We start from the raw sequence: 16,354 nt of genomic DNA, 5'->3' as shown, positions 1-16,354 counted from the left end.
ATAAGTGGGGGAGAGTTGTGGGAGTAAGTGTTGCGTATAAGGTGTATTAAGTGTATTGCTATATGATAAAAACTCTTTAACCTCTCAAGGACTCAGCGTTTTTCAGGTTTTTTTTTACCTTTTAAAAATCATAACCCTTTCAATTTTCCACCTAAAAAATCCATACGATGACTTATTTTTTGCACCACCAATTATACTTGTGATGACATCAGACATTTTACCCAAAAATCAACGGTGAAACCCCCCAAAAAAATCACTGTGTGATAAAATTGACAAAAAAAAAATAAAAAATAAAAAATACATTTTGTAACTTTTGGGGGCTTCCGTTTCTACACAGTATATTTTTTGGTAAAAATGACATTATCTTCATTCTGTAGGGCCATATGATTAAAATGATACCCTACTTACATAGGTTTGATTTTGTCGTACTTCTGGAAAAAATCATAACTACATGCACCAAAATTAATACGTTTAAAAATGTCCTTTTCTGACCCCTATAACTTTTTTTTTTCAAAGTAAATCTTTATTAAAGTTTACATAAAGAAAATAACAATACAAAAACTGCGACTTGTCAGGAAGGCATAGGTAGCAAACAACAAGGTGTCGCCCTTTGGGGGTCAGAAATACAGAACATCAGGTATAAACAGTCCAGGTATGCGTGTAGTCTCATCCTAGAAACTCAGGAAATTAACTCTAATATAAAGGCTTCTAGGCCACTCTGGCACACACTGTCAAACAAAGCAGAAAGGGAACAGAGAAAGAACGTCTCTCCTCTCACAGGGGCAGAGGAGACCCGTATGGATGTGAAGGGGAGTAATACCAGGCCAACTGGGAAGGGCTCCGAGGAGCAGGATAACCAAAGTGGACCTATCAAACAAGTACAGGACGCAGACGGACCGACATGAGGTGGAACAGAGGGCAAAGACAAAAGAGGGGAGAAGGAAAGGGAAGTGAGGAGAGAAAGAGAGGGGGAGAGAGGGCAAGAAAAAGGCAAGAAGAATAGGAGGGGAGGGGGAGGGAAGAAGGTCTAGGGGATGGACATAGTATACCTCTTGACGTGGACAGACACTGGGACACCCAGGGCATGAGCGCAGGATCTTTGGCAGGACCATGTGATATTGGGCTCAACGAAAGGGCCTAATCACTCGAGTGGAGGGTGTCAAAATCAGAGGAAGACAAGAACTCCGACCAAGGCCTCCAAATACTGATGAACCTATGCAGTTGGTTCCGGGAGTCAGCCAGGAGTTCTTCCATATGGTACAAGTGGGATACCTCGCGAAGCCAGGACGAAAGCGCGGGAGGTGAAGAGGATTTCCCCTATAACTTTTTAAATTTTTCCGTATATGGGGATGTATGAGAGCTCATTTTTTTTGCGCCCTGATCTGAAGTTTTTATCGGTACCATTTTTGTTTTGATCGGACTTTTTGATCGCTTTTTAATTTATTTTTTATTGTATAAAAAGTGACCAAATACACAACAATTTTGGACTTGGCCATTTTAAATCCAACTTTTGTTTTTTCAATAGGAAGATGGATACTGGAAGCCTGTGCTAGCATTTCTCCTGCAGTGTTGCTATCAGTGTGTGAAGAGTGGGAGAAGAGGGTTGCATTGACAATCCAACACAATGGGCAGCACATTAAACACATTTTATAAGTGGTAAGAAACTTGTAAATAACTCATGAAAGAATAAAGTTACGTTAAAACCAAGCACATCATTGGTTTTCTTGTGAAATTCCCAATAAGTTTGATGTGTCACATGACCCTCTTCCTATTGAAAAAACAAAAGTTGGATTCAAAATGGCCAACTTCAAAATGGCCACCATGGTCACCACCCATCTTGAAAAGTTTCCCCCTCACATATACTAATGTGCTACAAACAGGAAGTTAATATCATCAACCATTCCCAATTTATTAAGGTGTATCTATATAAATTGCCCACCCTGTATATATTTTTATAGTACGGATATTTAAGCACGCGGCTATACCACATATGTTTATATTTATTTTTATTTACATAGTTTTTTTTTTATGGGAAAAGGGGGGTGGTTCAAACTTTAATTAAATCACATTTATTAACACTTTATTTTCTATTTCCATAAGGGACTATAACATTGCACACGCTGATTTCCTACACTGATCACTGTCATGCAATAGCATTGATCAGTGTTATCGACGCTTGACTGCTCCTACCTGGATCTCAGGCACGGAGCAGTAATTCAGCGATCGGATGTGCAGGGGGCAGGTAGGGACCCTCCTTGTGTCCGTACAGCTGATCGGAACTCCACGGTGAAACCACTGTGGTGCCGATCAACCCGACTGAGCTGATGGGAAGGTTTCAATTCCACTTCAGATGCGTTAATACCGGGCATCACCACAATCGGTGACGTCCGATATTAGCCGCAGGTCCCGGCCGTTGATGTCCCCCGGGACCGACCCGATATGATGTGGGGTCACCACGTGACCCCGCGTTATATCGCGGGAGCTGGATGTAAATATATGTCCTGCATTGTTAAGGGGTTAAATAGAAAAAAAAATTGAACAGTCCATGATTCAGACCCCCTAAGATCATTAGAATAAGCCGGGAGAAGCATGCACTTAAGCATTTCACTCCCTAGCTGTCAGCAATCTCTATTCAGGTTCACTACTGAGCCGGGGAGGGAAGCGCACTATCATGTGCTTCTCCCCTCTTGTTAAAATGATCATGTGGGTGTCAGAATGGAGACTCCAACCTTTTACATGTCTCTGTGACATGTTGAAAGTTTTTCTTAATGACAGATACACTTGTTAGATCTCTCCCGATAGGATAAGGGATAAGTGTCTGATCGTGGGGGGGGTCCAACCGATGGGACCACCCGCATTCTCCCAAAGGGGGCCCCTCATTGCCACTCTATGTGAGTGGCTAATGCGTGTAGCGTCGAACTCTCTGAGGTTGACTGTACGCCCCCTCTCTATACAGTTCTATGGGAGACGTGGGGAGGCACAAACGCTGCCTCCCTGCCTCTCCCATAGAGATACATGGTGGAGGCATGTCGGCCGCAATGTCACGTTGCGGCCGGCACGCCTCCTGCCCGGAGGAGTCGCAGAAGAGCCGTGGCCACGTGCAGGATATCACGGGGGTCCCAGCGGTCGGACTCCCCGCGATCAGACACTTATCCCCTATTCTGTGGATAGGGGATCAGTTATCTTTTGCTGCAGATGTCCTTTAATAAGCATAGTTTTGAATTAAGAAAATTTGCCTTCACTTCCCAAACATACTAGCTTAGTCAATCCCTTTATACATGCAGAAACAAGGGATGGAACACAAATTCTCAGTGGCACACCTCCCGAAAATGTAAGAAAAATAAAGGTAGTGTCATTTTCACAATGAGGCCCCTTTCAACTTTCCAGTAAAAAAAAGGGACACCATGAATGGTAACTTTATTTCCATTGACTGTACAGGAAGATATCAAAGAGAATTTGGTAGTAAAAGGTCATTTAAATATCTAAAATCTTTATATACATGATGGGGACAAAACACTTGGGCATAGATAACGTAACATTATAGCCCAAAGTGGAACAAAATAGAGCATCAGTGATTACCTGGCATATGACATAGGAGACTGTATCCCCAGCCTTCATTTTTTTTCCTCCTTGCGAATTTATCCATAGGGCAACATGTACATGAGGCAAACTTTTCTTGTCTGGGTAGTCCTGGGGATCCTTTGTTAGAGCCTAAAAGAATATAGATAAAAAAATATATAGAAACAAAAAAAAAACCACTTATTTAACCCCTTAAGGACACAGCCAATTTTATTTTTGAGATTTAGTTTTTTTTTTTCTCCCAGCCTTCTAAAATCCATAACTTTTATATTTTGATTCACAGACCCATATGATGGCTTGTTTTTTGCGTCACCAGTTGCACTTTGTCATGACATCACTCATTTTACCCTAAAAAGTATGGCAAACCCCCCCAAAAAATTTTTATGTAAGGAAATTTAAAGAAAATCATAATTTAGCAAATCTGGGGGTGTTTCGTTTTCACGCTGTACACTTTACGGTCATGTTTTCTTTATTCTCTGGGTCAACACGATTAAAATGATACCTATGGTTACATACATTTCGATAATTGTACTGCTTTTAAAAAATCTCAAACTTTTTTTTTTTTTACAAAATCAGTGCGTTTAAAATTGCCTTATTTTGACCATCTATAACTTTCTTATTTTTCTGTATTCAGGGATGTGTGAGGGCTCATTTTTTGCGACATGATCTGCAGTTTGTTTTAGTACCAGGTTTGCGTATATGTGATTTTTGATCGCTTTTTAATATTTTTTTTTTCAGTTTGATGTGGGAAAAAAGCTGCAATTTTCTCCTATTATCCCTTGTAAAAATGTAAAATTTTGGGGAAAAACTGCATTTTTGTGAAATTATAATTTTTTTTTCTCATTTACACATCTGACTTTAAACAAAATGTCGTCAAACACCTGTGGGGTGTTAAGGCTCACTGTACCCCTTGTTATGTTCCTTGAGGGGTGTAGTTTCCAAACTATTATGCCATGTGTTTTAGTTTTGTTTGTTTTTTTGCTGTTCTGGCACCATAGGGGCTTCCTAAATGTGACATGCCCCCCAAAAACCAGTTCAGCAAAATTCACTCTCCAAAATCCCATTGTCACTCCTTCCCTTCTGAGCCCTCTACTGCGCCCGCAGAACACTTGACATACACATGTGAGGTATTTCCTTACTCGAGAGAAATTGTGTTACAAATGTTGGGGGCTTTTTCTCCTATTACCCCTTGTAAAAATGCAAAAACTGGGTCTACAAGAATATGTGTAAAAAATGAAAATTTTGAATTTTCTCCTTCACTTTGCTGCTATTCCTGTGAAACACCTAAAGGGTTAACAAACTGTCATTTTGAATACTTTGTGGGGTGCAGTTTTTATAATGGGGTCATTTATCACTCAGGACCTAATCCTGACCATGTACATCAAATTTTTATGTGTCTTGCAACTTTATTTTTATTACACTTTTAATTTAGCTCACTAGTCTGAATTCCTCTCAAATGGAGGGGGTGGGGCCTCATTGTGCAGTTCTCCGCCCTCTCCCTCAGTATGCTGTCTGCTCACATCTCCCCTAGCATTAGCAAAACTACAACTCCCAGCTTGTCCTCACTGACAGTAGCGGGACACAAGCTGACAGTGAGAGGATTTTTCCTCCAGCTGTGAGTCCTGCATTCACATCTGTCAATCAAGGAAGTGTGTCCATGACACAGGTGATGATGCATGGACAGAGCAGGACTAGTATGTGTCCAAGCAGGCAGGGGGGGCAGTTGTTTGGCTTTTTCAGTATGAAATAGTGAAAATGTTCTAATGAAAGCAATTGCAAAACCTACTGGCTTTGCATGCTTTACAACATATCAAAAGTTTTTGTATCTGACAGTGCCCATTTTAAGGGGTTTAAACTATTGAGGTAAGGGCTTTTTCACCTTTTTGTTCACTTTTATTTAACATTTATTTTAAACTTTTGTAGTCCCCATAGGGGACTATTTATAGCAATCATTAGATTGCTAATACTGTTCAGTGCTATGCCCTATGCATAGCACTGATCAGTATTATCCACAATCTTCTGCTCTGGTCTGCTGAATGGCAGATCAGTGCAGAAGACCCAAGGAGATGGACGGAGGCAGGTGAGGGGACCTCCTTCCGCCAACTTGGCTGATCCGATCTCCGCGGGTGATCAGATCAGCCAATTTAAGTGCCGCACATGCTGTGATCTGTGTTGATCACAGCATCTGAGGGGTTAATGGCAGACATCAGTGAGATCGCTGATGTCCGCCATTACCGGCGGGTCCTCTGCTGCTGACAGCTGCCTGGACCCGCCTTGAATGAAGCGAGTGCAGCTCCTGCACTCGCGACACAGCCGCACCATAGATGTACAGTGCTGTGCGCGAAGTATCGATACGCAGCGTCATACATTTACGGCGCATGTCCTTAAGGGGTTAATAATGAATATAGACATTGGAAAAACAGTACTGGTGTGTTAATTAAACGGGTCTTCTAAAGAAAAGACCAATATTCATTGTCTATGCTCAGCTCTGGTTGAAATCTGAAACTTTGTAAACACCAGTACAAATGGGTTATGGGAGAAAAGTTCCTTGTGAATTTAGGCAATAGTCTCCCAAGTTCTTTTAAGAGAGCAGTGAAATGAGCTAGCCTCTGCACAAACTTATTACACTGCATTTAATATGTATGACAAGAGAGTACTTAAAATGGTACTCTGCCCCTAGGCATCTTATCCCCTATCCAAAGGACAGGGAATAAGATGTCTAATGGCGGGGGTCCTGCCGTTTGGGACCCCTGTGATCTCAGCTGCGGCATCCGAGACGTCCGGTGCGTGGAGCTATCTTCGCTCCATGCCAGATGACTGGCGATGCAGGGCGGAGGCTCGAACAATGGCCATGCCCCCTCAATGCAAGTCTATGGGAGGGGGCGTGATGGCCATCACACCCACTCCAATAAACTTGCCTTGAGGGGATGTGGCCGTGACGTCAAGAGCGGGGCGTGACCGTGACGTTTCGAGCCTCCGGAGCTGCACCCAAAACTCTAAATGATCACCGGGGTGCAGCAGGGAGATCGGCGGAGTACCTCAAATCATACATACAGTCAGTATAAAACTGCATGTGGAAAGAGTATTTCTAAAAAGTCAACAAAGCCAGAACACTTCAATAGGATTGTCAAGGAGCCCAATAAATAAGGAAACATAGTGTCCTTCAAAACGTTTACCTTATTAATCTCATACTGGCTAATGGGAATGCTGCCATTTATCACATTTTCTCCAATCTCCATGAGCTTTTTCTGAATGTTTTCTACTATGGTGTCACGGGGCTGGTCTGACAAGATCTGGCTGATCACAAAACTAGAAAGGAAAAATATAAAATTAAATGTAAAAGTTTTTCCAGAAAACAAAAGAAGCACAGATGAAGACATGATCTGCCATAGCTGCAGACATTACCCATCACAAGGGTGAGCTAATTTGACTGAATCAGAAGCTAAGGAGGTCAGTAGAAGCAGGTGGAACATAATTGGGACATCGGGAACAAAAGAGACAATTTACAACCTTTCTTTGAACAAATGAAATCAGTGAGATAATCAGAGCAAGTTAACTGATAATTTTCCAAGAAAATAAAATAGCATCTAAAGCAGAGCAGGGAGTATTCACAGAGAAAAAACATTGGGAGAATGAATGATAGGCACTTTCTACAAGACATTGGCAACTAAAAATTTTCAGCTTTATTACAGGCCATCCCATCTAAAAGTCGGGTTTCTAGAATAGTACTTAAAACTGGAAATATTCAAAGACAGAGTTTCTTCCCAGGAACACCAGAGTTTGGAGGATTTCTGGTCACTTTCACAACCACACAGTATTTACCGTATATCCCAGCATATAAGACGACTTTTTGACCCCATATCTTCTTCTGAAAAGTCAGGGGTCGTCTTATATGCCGGGTATTGGGGTACAGCATAGGAATACTTATGATTATCTTCCCGGCTCCTGTGTGCGGCTGCAGGCGGGGGCCGGCCGGAGCATGTACAAACTAATAACTGTACAGTATACTTAAAAACCAGGGTGCCTCCAGCTGTTGTGAAACTACAACTCCCAGCATGCCCGGACCGGCAAAGGCTGTCCGGGCATGCTGGTAGTTGTAGTTTCACAACAGCTGGAGGCACCCTGGTTTTTAGTTTACATGAATTCGTTTTTACATGCTCTGGCCGGCCTCCGCCTGCAGCCGCACACAGGAGCCGGGAAGATAATCATAAGTATTCCTATGCCGGACATCCCTGTGTCCACCACGATTCCTCCTGCGGTCTTCCTCCGGTCCTTCTGCGCTTCACCACCTCTCTATGGTTGTACGCACGTGACGTCAGTGACGTCCCGTGCGTACAACCATAGAGGCGCAGGAGGACGAGAGCTGGCCGGGGCATGGTGAGTGACCGGCGGCGCGTCATCTACAGTGTTCCGATCACCGCTCCTCCGGTCCCGGGACTGCTTCTATGGTCCATAGGCCATAGCAGTAGATTGTGACCCCGAGCCGGAGGAGCGGTGACTGGAACACTGTGGGGGGCAGTACACAGACATACAGCCTCCAGCCACACTCTATATGGCTGGAAGCTGTATGTCTGTGGGGGGAACTGCCTACTATTGTGGGGGGGGGGGGGGGGGACTGCCTACTATTGTGGGGGGGGGGGGGGGGGAGAGCTGCCGACTATTGTGGGGGGGGGGGGAGATGCCGACTATTGTGTGGGGGGGAGCTGCCTACTAGTGGGGGGGGGGGAGCTGTCTACTATTGTGGGGGGGAGCTGCCTACTATTGTGGGGGGGGGAGCTGCCTACTATTGTGGGGGGGGGGAGCTGCCTACTATTGTGGGGGGGGGAGCTGCCTACTATTGTGGGGGGGGGGGGGGGGAGAGCTGCCTACTATTGTGGGGGGGAGCTGCCGACCTAATATGTGGGAGCTGCTGACCTAATGTGTGGGAACTGCTGACCTAATGTGGGAGAGCTGCCTACTATTGTGGGGGAACATGCTGCCTACCTAATGTGGGGGAACTATACTGCCTACTTAATATGGGGGGGAACTACAAGGTACTGTACATCGCTGTAGGAGGGTAGTCTTATACGGCAAGTATATCCCAAACTCTATATTTTAACTGTAAAATTTGGGGGTCGTCTTATACGCCGGCATATACGGTATGTTTGAATTTTACAAGAGGTACGAATATTTCCATTAGCTTTACTCTGCGTGGTTTGCACTACTAGTTTTGGGTTACAAACAACTGATGTAAAATACTGACCAAAAACTGCTATGGGATTGTAGCCATAGGATTATTTTGCTTTTAGAAAACAAACAAGAGACGCACAAATACCGTGTGTATATATATATATATATATATATATATATATATATGCACACATACTAGCTGAGTACCCGGAGTTGCCCGGTTTTTCCTACCTAATCCTTGTTGGGGAGGAAAATAAACAAAGGAGGAAGCTTTTGACTTCATATCCCGACCTCCTATCCCGTCATCGTATCCCGACCTCCTATCCCGTCCTCCTATCTTGACCCCCTTTCCCGTCCTCCTATCCCGACCTCATATCTCGACCTCCTTTCCCGTCCTCCTATCCCGTATCCCGGTAGTCCTATCCCGACCTCCTATCGCGACCCGTAATATGTGTACCAGTTATTGATATATCTCCAGCCGTACGGAAGTTATGTGGGAACATACATTTCCCATTGATTTGCATGGGACTTTTAACGAAAACCCCGACCCTCACAAATGGGAATAGTTAAGGGTTAAATTAACTACCCTATATTTTAAGTGGATATATAAGTAACATGTGATCAAGTATTATCGAAATATATCAAGCCGTTTGGAAGTTATGCAGTAACATATATTTCCCATTGACTTGTATGGGACTTTAAACATAAACCCCGCCCCTGGCAAATGGGGGTGAGTAAGGGTTAAATCACTTATCCTATGTTTGTTGTTGACATATAAGTAACATGTGTGCCAAGTTTCATGTTAATACCTTTAGCGGTTTGGACATGATGCTGGAACATACACACATACATACATACACACACGTTGAGTTTATATATGTATATATATATATATATATATATATATATATATATATATATATATATATATATACACACATATATAGATAGACATACATATTATTCCTTTTTTTTATGTCATATACAGACAAAAAAAGAAAGAAAAATCAATTCAGAAAACTTTTGAAATATTTTTTTTTTTTATTGGGGGTCCAGGTGTCGATCGCTAGAGCAGGGGAAAGCTTTTATCTGTAAGCACCGTTCGCCCTGCACTCTCCTCACATGCTGCAGACAGGCTCATAGACTTTTTATAGAGCACCTGGATCCCAAGATCAAACTCTAACATGTAAAAACACATTTCTTTAAATGAAAGGGACACTTTAAGTGGAAGGGATGTCATTATCTGTGACACGTTCCCTTCATGTAGCCAAGAACAAGATGCACAATTTCCCAATTCTCATCAGAAGAATACAATGAGCCATCATTTTAAAATGGAGAGGAAGCAGTATTGCTCCTATTTATTGTACAAGGGGTTTGGCTTTCAGTTACATAGTTAACTACAGTCAAAACTTCACTGATATTTGTCAGAGGTGACCGAAATAGGTATTCCCCATAATAGATCCCCCTCATTTACTGTGTCCAGCATATCTGCCAAGCATTTATTATATGCCCCCCCCCCAGAGTTAATTCAGATACCTAATAATGGAATATTAAAAAAAAACTGCACAGAGATGAATAACAGCAGGTGTAAATAAATGGTAATTAAGAAGTGTCTAATCTTCAAATGATTTTAAGGAATAGACTCACCTTAAGAAAATTCTAAATATTAGAAATTGCTGCAAATGCTATGTCAATAATTTCCTGAGTAACATTAAGGGTCTATTCACACACAGTATTCTGTGCAAATTTGATGCGCAGGATTTCAAGCGGTGTTCGGTTTATATTGAAATCTGCAGCAGAATATCCTGCGCATCCAATCTGCACATCATACTGTATGTGTGAATAGACCATAATAAAGGGGAGAAGATGTCTGATCATGGAGGGTCCGCCCACTGGGACACCCGCAATCTCTGACCCAGCACCTTAGCGTTCTAAACATTTATTTTAAGAACGCCAGCTGTGCTAGGCTTTGGGTGGCCGTGGTCGTCACGCCCACCTCCATTAATGTATATGGGAGTGGGCGAGACGGCCATGGACGCTCGTAATCCAGCACGTAGCGTAGTTCGCTCCATGCAGTGGATTACTGGGGTGCTGGCCCTGAGATGGAGGGGGTCCCAGCAGCCGGAGCCCCCGAGATCAGACATCTTATCCAAAGGATAGGGGATAAGATGTCTAGGGGCAGAGTACCCCTTTAAATTACAAACAGGTAATCTCCTTATAATAGCATGCATAGCATGAGGAAAGCAAACCTCACACATCTTAAGAGATGGACAACAACCTACACAACCTGTATTCTCTAGTTCAAAACGTGGTTACCATATATTAATGGCATATTTTCTTTAAATATTTATTGACAAGTCGTTCTGTCTGAGGTATTTACCACAAACATGTTAGCATTAATGAGTGCTCTGAATGTTCTTATTTAATGATCACAGATCTTAACTGAAAGCATCACAGGCACTTGAAGCCAGAGAAGGTAAGGAGGCCGCATTATGCTTGTCTGAAAACAGCTCAATGGTATGTTCCAATATGGCATATTTTGCAATAGAAAAAAAATAAAAAAAATAAAAAAAGATTATATAATACTGTGAAATACAAGAGGGGAATTCAGAAAGTAGCCTCAGGTTTCTGATATGTATTTGACTATTTTACCAACCACCATTATGTACTTACGTGTACTTTCCCCAAAGTCTATGCTTGAAATAAGTGACCTGTTCCTTTTTCCAACTTATTTGCAATGCCACCCAAAAAATGTGCACCTGCCAGAAGTATAGCAGCCCATGTCCTGTCAGAGAGCCTCAGACAATGGTTTCTCAATTCCAGTCCTCAAGTCCCCCCTCAACCAGCTATAATAAATGCCTATTTCTATGAAAAAATCTCTACTACAAGGCCAAAAAATTTGGACTCCTGGCCATCACATCAAAATTAGCATGTTGTACAAACTTATTTAATAGCTATGAGTGTTAATACAGATTTGGGACCCATTTTGAATGAGCCCTGACCTTAAGCTCATTAAAATAGTTTGATGGGTTGAGGTTAGAGCTCTGTACACATCAATAACCTCCCACTACAAGAAGGGACACACACCCTTCCCCTGAGAGGATTGTAAACACTGTGAGCAAATGAAAAGAGGTATTTTTATAAAAAAGCTAGAGGAATAGAAGCTAGAGGAATAAAAATGAGATGTTCATGGTCAGGATTAGCTACGGAGTAACAATTTTTTTTGTGGGATCTGACAGGTACACTAAGTTTGGCTGCTTGACCATGGAAACTCATTTCATAAAGCTCCTAACATACAGCTGTTAAGCTTAGTATGGAGCATATCTTAAGGACAGGTTTTAATACTGCCCTCAATACATCACATATATTTCCAAATTTTCCAAAATGGAAACTGATAACACTTTATGCTCTACATATGCATCTATCACTTTGAAACATGAGTGTTTTGGATGATAACATGACATCAGATTCTTCAAAAGAGTCCAAGGTTACACAGTCACATGTTAGGTGAAGCTTTATTATAAACTGCTGCCCACCTGTAATAATTTATACATTTTCACACAATTTTTAAGACATAAAAAGGCTAAAAGGAAAAAAAAAAAAGCAATGCATACTTATTTAGTTAAAGTCTGCATTATTTGATGAAAGCCGCATAGATTATTTCAAGTTTCTTAAGCAGGCTTGTTGTCTCCTTATAACACAATGTGCACAATTGATGTATTTTGTCCCTCTTGTGTACTGCAAAATACCTCAGATGTGCCATTGTCAACAGTTAAGGAACATGTGATTCATACCACTAAATCTGGAGTCCCTACTGCCTGTGTTTTCTTTGTCAAGCTAGAGTCCCTTACTGAGCCGTAACAAAAGCACACAGCATTCAATATTTTCATATTTGTTATTGTGCTTTTTACAAGATAGAACCGAGAGGTAGCACTACGCAGCAAAGCAATTTGAGTTTATTGCGAGTCCGGTCTCCATGGACAGATGCTGCATTTTTGGAATTCTATTTTTCAAGTATTATCTGTTTCTATTCTAAACGTCCATTTTAGCATTTCACTATTGTGTGTGGATAAAAGGCTGACGGCAAAACTAACGTTGCTAAATAAGTATGCTGACCGATAAATAAACATCATAAATCGTTAAAGTTACAGTAATACTGAAACATAACTGGCAAGTGCTTGCTTATATAGTCTTCACACTGTTTATTAAACATGGTAAATGATTATAGTTATAAACACCAGTTTTGAGTCCTATATTCTATGATGAAGAAAATAAATGTATACAAGTTACCATTAACAACTGATTAAATGTGTGCATGACTACAAACAAGGTTTTTTTTTTGTTTCCTTTAAAGAATCTTGTAGCATATCTTAACTCAGAAGGCAAGAATCATAAATTGTTGTCAGCAACCAATAAATTTAATAAAGCTAACAAGGTCAGCACTGTAGGCCAGAAAACAAATGAAGCTCTATCACACAACTAAGTATGTTGTTGCTAGAAGTCTGATGATTGTATGGTTTTTCTACAAGAAAATAATTCCTAAAAATAGACTTTGGCCTTAAAAATTTTTTTGTCTGCAAGTACGTGCTTGTGCAGTTGATTGAGGCACCCCTATGCAGGACTACTTAGGCTGGCATCATATTATATTTTAAGAGGGTTGATACAATAATAGGTACGATATTTTCACAATGAAATGTTTGTCAATATGCTGCAGCCACTGCACAGTAGTAATACTGGTTAGGAAGCTGAATTTATGAAATACTAAGGCTGGGTTCGCAAAGTGTTTTGGTCAGAATTTGCATCAAAGCCAGGACTAGATCCAAAACGCTGAAGAAGAAAAAAAAAAAAAAGTACAAATCTTTCCATTATGCTTTTTTCTGCACAGGTTCCCCATTTTGGCAAACGTCAACGATTACTTTGAGTTCCAAATACAGACCAAAATATGATGTGTGAACAAAGCCTAATGATATTTTAAAAAGAGACAAATATGCTGTGAAAATAATGTATAAAATCCTCAAAATCTTTTTGTGCATTTATTGCAGATTTCAACTAAAGGCAATGGGAAAAGATAAAAATCTGAAATATGTCTGTAGTATAATTTAACATAATACAGATTCGGTGCAGATTTTTTTTTCTGCTGTGTGAGACAGAAATTCCCTAAAATCTTCTTCACCATGCGGGTACTGTAACACTGAGAAGATTTTCCACATGCAAACCTATTTGAAAACCTGCAGCTTATGCGACCCATGCAAAAGTACCCGCTGGGTCCAGACTCTCCACTGACATCTGTCAGGCATTTTGGATTTTTATAGATAAAAGTGTAGCTGTAGCTTACAATTATTGAAAGTTTTTGGCAACCTTAACACTGCAAAAGGATATGAAAATCATAATAGAAAGGCTAAAATAAGAAAACTTACTTCCCAGCTATTTTAGCAAGTTCACACCAGTCTCTTCTGACAATGTCCAGACCTTTCAGTTCTTGTTTGGTTACATACTTCCCATCGGCTGTAGGTTCTACTACGAGTGCAGCATACTTCTTTTTCTTTAACAGCAAAAGTGACTTAAAAATGCCATCAATATCTATCTCCAGTAGCTTGTAGGATTTATTTATTTCACTTTTAACCTAGTAGAAGAGAGTGATGACAAAATAGAAATTTACAGAGGTCAGAAAATTATTATTAAGAATAAAAGAATGTTCAAAAAGTGTTCTACGTGTAAATAAAAACATAACAGATTATACCAGGGGTTATTTTGCATTATCATATTTCTAGGAAATATACATTGCTGCTTTTTTAACATCGTGATTCCTTTTAGTTTACAAAATTATTATCTTTGTAGAGAAAAAAAGGTTACATGGAATTAAGGGGATCTTGTCATTTATATGTAAAGAGTGTTCCTTATATAAAGGAGTTTGCATTTTAGCTTCCACCATTTTCAAGAAGCTTTGCTAACTAAAAATTCTTGTTTCTTAAAACTGGTACAAACCATACTCTCTCAGATTGCTGCAGTTGTATCTAATCTAGGCAGCACACACATGAAACTGTTTTAAATTTACTGAAAATATGTGTGCTGACCCACAAGATTTTAGACCCCCTATATAACTTTCTTTGGCATTAAACACTAATACAAGAAGGAAATTAAAGGGGTTATCCACCATGAGGTGATTTTAGTACATACATGCTTAGGAAGGATCTGTGCTTGTCTGGGGGCTAAATGGCTGTGTAGTGAGATTACCATAACACTGAGGCTATTACCTGTTGGAGTCCGTGCCTTCAAACTACAAGCCCCATAATTCCTTGTTTGTAAGTGTGAGATCACTTTTCTCCCTCCCACACACCAGACACCACACCCATTGAAACACACATGCAATTGACCAGTGCTTTCTGACCAGGGTGCCTCCAGCTATTGCAAAACCATAATTCTTGCATAATGATTTCCCAATCACGACCCAGATACCCAGTGGCCGCCCCACCTATCCCTGCAATACAACAGACACTTGTCGGAAACCCGACAGATGCCATTCAAAAGTCAATGGGACCAGTGAGGACCTGGTGGTATCAGTTGTGCTCCGACCCATTCCTGGCCCATTAAGCACAACAAAAAAAGGAAGAAAAAGCCAAATGGATCTCAACAGGACAAAGCACAATGCTGATATGAACGTAGCAGTTAGAATTATATGGGTCCACAATGTAACTGCATATGCCTCTGCCACAGTTCTATATTTTTTGAAAAAAATATATCACACTGTGCGTCATCCTTTATTATAGATGTATTCTAGGGTGGGTTACTCTCATAGGAAGCATACATGTGGCTCTGGAGTAAGGAACCCATAGTGTTATTAGTGTACACAGGGATGTGGAAATCCTATAGCCCGACGCCCGGGACAAGTAGTTTTGGGCGCCGGGCAGGTGAATTGTTCATAGATTTAGCCCTGTATCGGGCAGGGAGAGACAGACTTCCCCTTATTTTTCTTTAATGCCGGTGTGAGGCGCAGGAGCGGATGGAAGTCTGCACCTCACACCAGCTCTGAGTGTATGGAGGGGACGGCGGCCTCCAGCTGACTGCAGAGCCCCCTTATCTCCCCTCCCGGAGGACGCAGCTCAGAAGACACAGCAGGGGGAGAGAGAGGATGTTGACAGCTCCGTGCACAGCTCCATCCCCCGCACACAGCTCTACCCCTCCCCCTCCCCGGCTCTGTCTAGACAGGACCTAATCCACCATGGGGAGGTTGCTTGTTTGCACGAGGAAAACACAGAGCGGGGGGGGGGGGGGGGGGGGTGAGGACGGAAATCTCACCTCACACCGGCCGGGACTACAGCTCTGATGTCCACTCATGGCGGCTCAGGTGAGGAGGCCGAGAATACAGGCGGCAGGAAGGGTGGTTGTATATGTATGGTGTGAGTGTATGTGTGATGTGTGTATGTAATGTATGATGGGGGGCAGCGGCAGGTGCATGTATGATGTGTGTATGTATGGTGTATGTCAGTGTTTCCCAACCAGGGTGCCTCCAGCTGTTGCAAAACTACAACTCCCAGCATGCTCTGGGCATGCTGGGAGTTGTAGTTTTGCAACAGCTGGAGGCACCCTGGTTGGGAAACACTGGTGT

The 16,354-nt window shown here is 41.7% G+C and overlaps 1 protein-coding gene across 1 annotated transcript in view; it reads right to left on the bottom strand.

Moving 5' to 3' along the window:
- The window catches only part of POLA1 (DNA polymerase alpha 1, catalytic subunit), a gene marked incomplete in the record, with an annotated part of 464,240 nt that overhangs the window by 233,469 nt on the left and 214,417 nt on the right, over positions 1 to 16,354 (bottom strand). Inside the window, 3 exon segments of the mRNA XM_056558791.1 lie at positions 3,580 to 3,711; positions 6,756 to 6,888; positions 14,166 to 14,371. Coding sequence (XP_056414766.1) covers positions 3,580 to 3,711; positions 6,756 to 6,888; positions 14,166 to 14,371 — 471 coding nt within the window.

The sequence above is a fragment of the Hyla sarda genome, chromosome 2, assembly GCF_029499605.1.
Source record: "Hyla sarda isolate aHylSar1 chromosome 2, aHylSar1.hap1, whole genome shotgun sequence".
NCBI lineage: Eukaryota > Metazoa > Chordata > Amphibia > Anura > Hylidae > Hyla > Hyla sarda.
This window is presented reverse-complemented; position numbering and strand designations above follow the sequence as displayed.